The sequence below is a fragment of the Harmonia axyridis genome, chromosome 4 (assembly GCF_914767665.1).
Source record: "Harmonia axyridis chromosome 4, icHarAxyr1.1, whole genome shotgun sequence".
NCBI classification, from domain to species: domain Eukaryota; kingdom Metazoa; phylum Arthropoda; class Insecta; order Coleoptera; family Coccinellidae; genus Harmonia; species Harmonia axyridis.
Window position 1 is genome coordinate 22,501,409 of NC_059504.1, and position 3,403 is coordinate 22,504,811.

Genomic DNA, 3,403 nt, shown 5'->3' on the forward strand with positions numbered 1-3,403 from the left:
CCTGTGAATATATTCTAGTAAATAAACGATATAGTCCTTCATGCTTACCTACCTATGATATTTCAAGCCCGACCCTTATTTAACAATAAAATTATAAGTTGCGCACATAGCAGACACGCAGATTAGTTCTAAAATAAGCACAAGATTTGCAACGAACACTTAGTAATCGGTAAACACCACAAGAAAACACACAATCAATTCACGAAACCAATGCTTTGCCATTAACAATTTTATCCTTGTCTCTGTTACATATTTATGAAACATAACATTAGTCATATATGGATTTATTACAATTTTACAATTCATAAGTAACCTTAATGCTTTTTGATTTCCGAATGAACAGATTCCAAATGAGTTTTGAAATCTATCTTTCGACTACAATTATACTCGCATAAGTGACATTTGTGTTTCTTTAAATTAAAATGAATCAATTCTATATGTTTTTTAAGGTAATCTTTTCGAAATGTTGCATAGTCACACAAGTGGCATTTGTATTTCTTTATGTTTAAATGGACTGAGTCTATATGAACTTGAAGGTTTATTTTTCTAACAAATGCATGGTCACATAAGTGGCACTTATTTTTCTTTATATTTAAATGCATCGATTCTATATGCTCTTGAAGACTTCTCTTCTGAACTGATCTATAATCACATAGGTGACATTCATGTTTTTTTAAGTTTAAATGAGCTGAATTCATATGTTGACTTAAGTATCCTTTATAAGCTGTAGCATAATCACATTTTTCACATTTATAGTTCCTCAAATTCAAATGAACCGCATCTATATGCTTCTTAAGGTTCATTATTCGATCAGATGCAAAATAGCATAAGTGACACTTATGTTGCTTCAAATTTAAATGAACTGATTCTATATGTTTTTTAATGCGATGTTTTTGGGCTGCTGCATAGTCACACAAGTGGCATTTGTGTTTCTTTATGTTTAAATGGACTGAGTCTATATGAGTTTTAAGGTGTCCTTTATGAACATATGCTTGGTCACATAAATGACACTTATTTTTCTTTATATTTGAATGAATCCATTCTATATGGTCTTGGAGAGATGACTTTCGAACTGATCTATAATCACATAGGTGACATTCATGTTTTTTCAAGTTTAAATGAGCTGAATTAATATGTCGACTGAAGTGTCCTTTATATGCTGTGGCATAATCACATTTTCCACATTTATACTTCCGCAACTTCAAATGAACCGCTTCTATATGCTCTTTAAGGTTCATATGAATTGAATCTATATGTTTTTTAAGGTTAACATTTCGGGCTGAACCAAAATCACAAAAGTCGCAGTTATATTTCTTTGGATTGATCTCCTTGAAAGTCTCATTTGATTTCAAATCGGATAATATCTCATTTTCATATTTTTTTGGAGTTTCTATTGTCTCAGCAGATCCCTTATTTCCTTCAACAAATTGTTCAACAGCTTCGATATTTGGTTTATAAGTTAATGTTCCACCATCTATGTACTGAGCACTGAAACAAATCAACAATTCGTAATAACGTAATTTCTGATCCATCATCATGTTATCGACTTGAATGAAACAAGTAGAAAATCTTTGAAATCCCAAAATATCCAGTTTTTCATCTGAAGATTTTTTTGTAAGAAGTAGGCTGAATATTTCCATAGATACTATATACATTTCCAGAAAATACAGTGAATAAAATACTTACTTGTAGCTGAAAAATGATTCTTTGATCTCATCTTGATCAACTTCTACTTTTAACATTTGGATCTCCATCTAAATCTCAATATTTTTCCAGCTGAAGGTGAAATTTTTTGGAAATTGCTTGCAATTTTTTGAAGTAATATGATGTACGTTTGACAGAAAAGAAATTCTGCTGATCATAGACAAACTACTGAGTCAGAGATTAATTCATATTTTTATGATAGATATTTCTATGCTATGAAATATCAATGCTGCTGCCCCTTGCGGAAGAATCATGAACTATTATATGATTGGGCAAATCATAAAATAACAAATTTTTAGACTTTGGATCAAAGTAAATCGTTAGAACTTAAACCAACAAACAATTTTTAGAATCTCAAATTACAAGAACATGCCTGAAACTGAAAAAGTTTCAATGAGGATCAAAAAATCTATTCAGATATAAAAAAGTAAACATTTTATTTATTTCTCATAAATGAACATCTTGTGGACAAGAATCAGCAACTTTTGAAACGGTCACAAAATTTTTGAACCTTCTTAATTTTGTGGAGCAATATATTCCACTCAATTCCATATTCTATTCGGCGTCAAAGTAAGGTTGACTGACAATAAGCGCGCAATAGTTTTCAAACCTTGGATTCCAGCAGTCATATACATAAAATAATAAATATCGGATTCCAAATATTCAAATTTTCATATTTAATCGGGAATCTTTCAAATAAAGATAATTCATTCCATATAATATACATTCATAACGATATTGTGGATTTGAAAATATATCACAATCCGAAAACGTAATCTATCCATGTTGGGGACATTTAAAAATTGCGAATACTCCCTCTATCTATGTTTATTACTCTATGGTTTTTATCATTAATGAAACAAAAACAAATAATTCGTCACAATGTGGCTTCATCAGATTTCACATTCCATTTAACATGAGTAACTTGCATATTACTTTCATGTAGTTATTGTCTTGGAGTCAGCTGTCACAGCTGGGTGAAGCTGGCACCCTCAAATGCGAATTTTGGGATCAAAATTTCAGGATCGTTTGACCATTATAGGTACACGTTTGTCCACCTCTTTTTCATTTGTCCAGACACCGTTCGAGAGATATAAGAAAATACATCTTTTCCGTTCATTTTTTGAGCAGCACCATTGCAAAAAAAAATTGCAAAAAAGTGTTTAAAATGCCATAGATCGTTTGTCCAACGTTAGTCCACGTTTGTCCACCCAAAAATTTCATTTTTCCAACCCCAGAAACTAAAAAAATTGACCATTCGAAATTACTCAAAGTATGAAGTTGGCACCACCAAATGCGAAATTTGATCTAAGAATTTCAGGATCGTTCGTCCATCGTAGGTCCACGTTTGTCCACCAAATAATTCCACCTGTTCATCCCCAGAAACCAAAAAAAACGACCATTCGAAATTATGATTATACCGTTTGAAATATCAGACTAAAATTCTCCACTGAAATGAAATATAGTTATTGCTCAAAAACAATAAAAAAATAAAAAATAAAGATCACCGAATGATTTACACTGAAGAAAGGTGAAGAAGGTAAATAAATATTCATATCATTTGTTATCATTTCTATTTACAAATAATTGCATCATTCTAAGTATAATATTTTTTTTGAAAAAATAAATAAAATATTTCGACATATAAATGACGAATTTTTTAGGTTTATTTTGAATGAACATCCTCGACTTCAGCCTA

At 30.8% G+C, this 3,403-nt stretch overlaps 1 protein-coding gene across 1 annotated transcript; it reads right to left on the bottom strand.

Moving 5' to 3' along the window:
• Positions 1–268: 268 nt before the first annotated feature.
• Positions 269–1,848, bottom strand: LOC123677957 (zinc finger X-chromosomal protein-like). The gene is made up of 2 exons (XM_045614710.1): positions 1,687–1,848; positions 269–1,488 (listed from the first exon to the last, which is right to left on the bottom strand). Exons 1-2 carry the CDS (start codon positions 1,752–1,754, stop codon positions 315–317), a joined length of 1,242 nt encoding a protein of 413 aa, XP_045470666.1. The 5' UTR covers positions 1,755–1,848; the 3' UTR covers positions 269–314.
• Between the last annotated feature and the right edge of the window lie 1,555 nt (positions 1,849–3,403).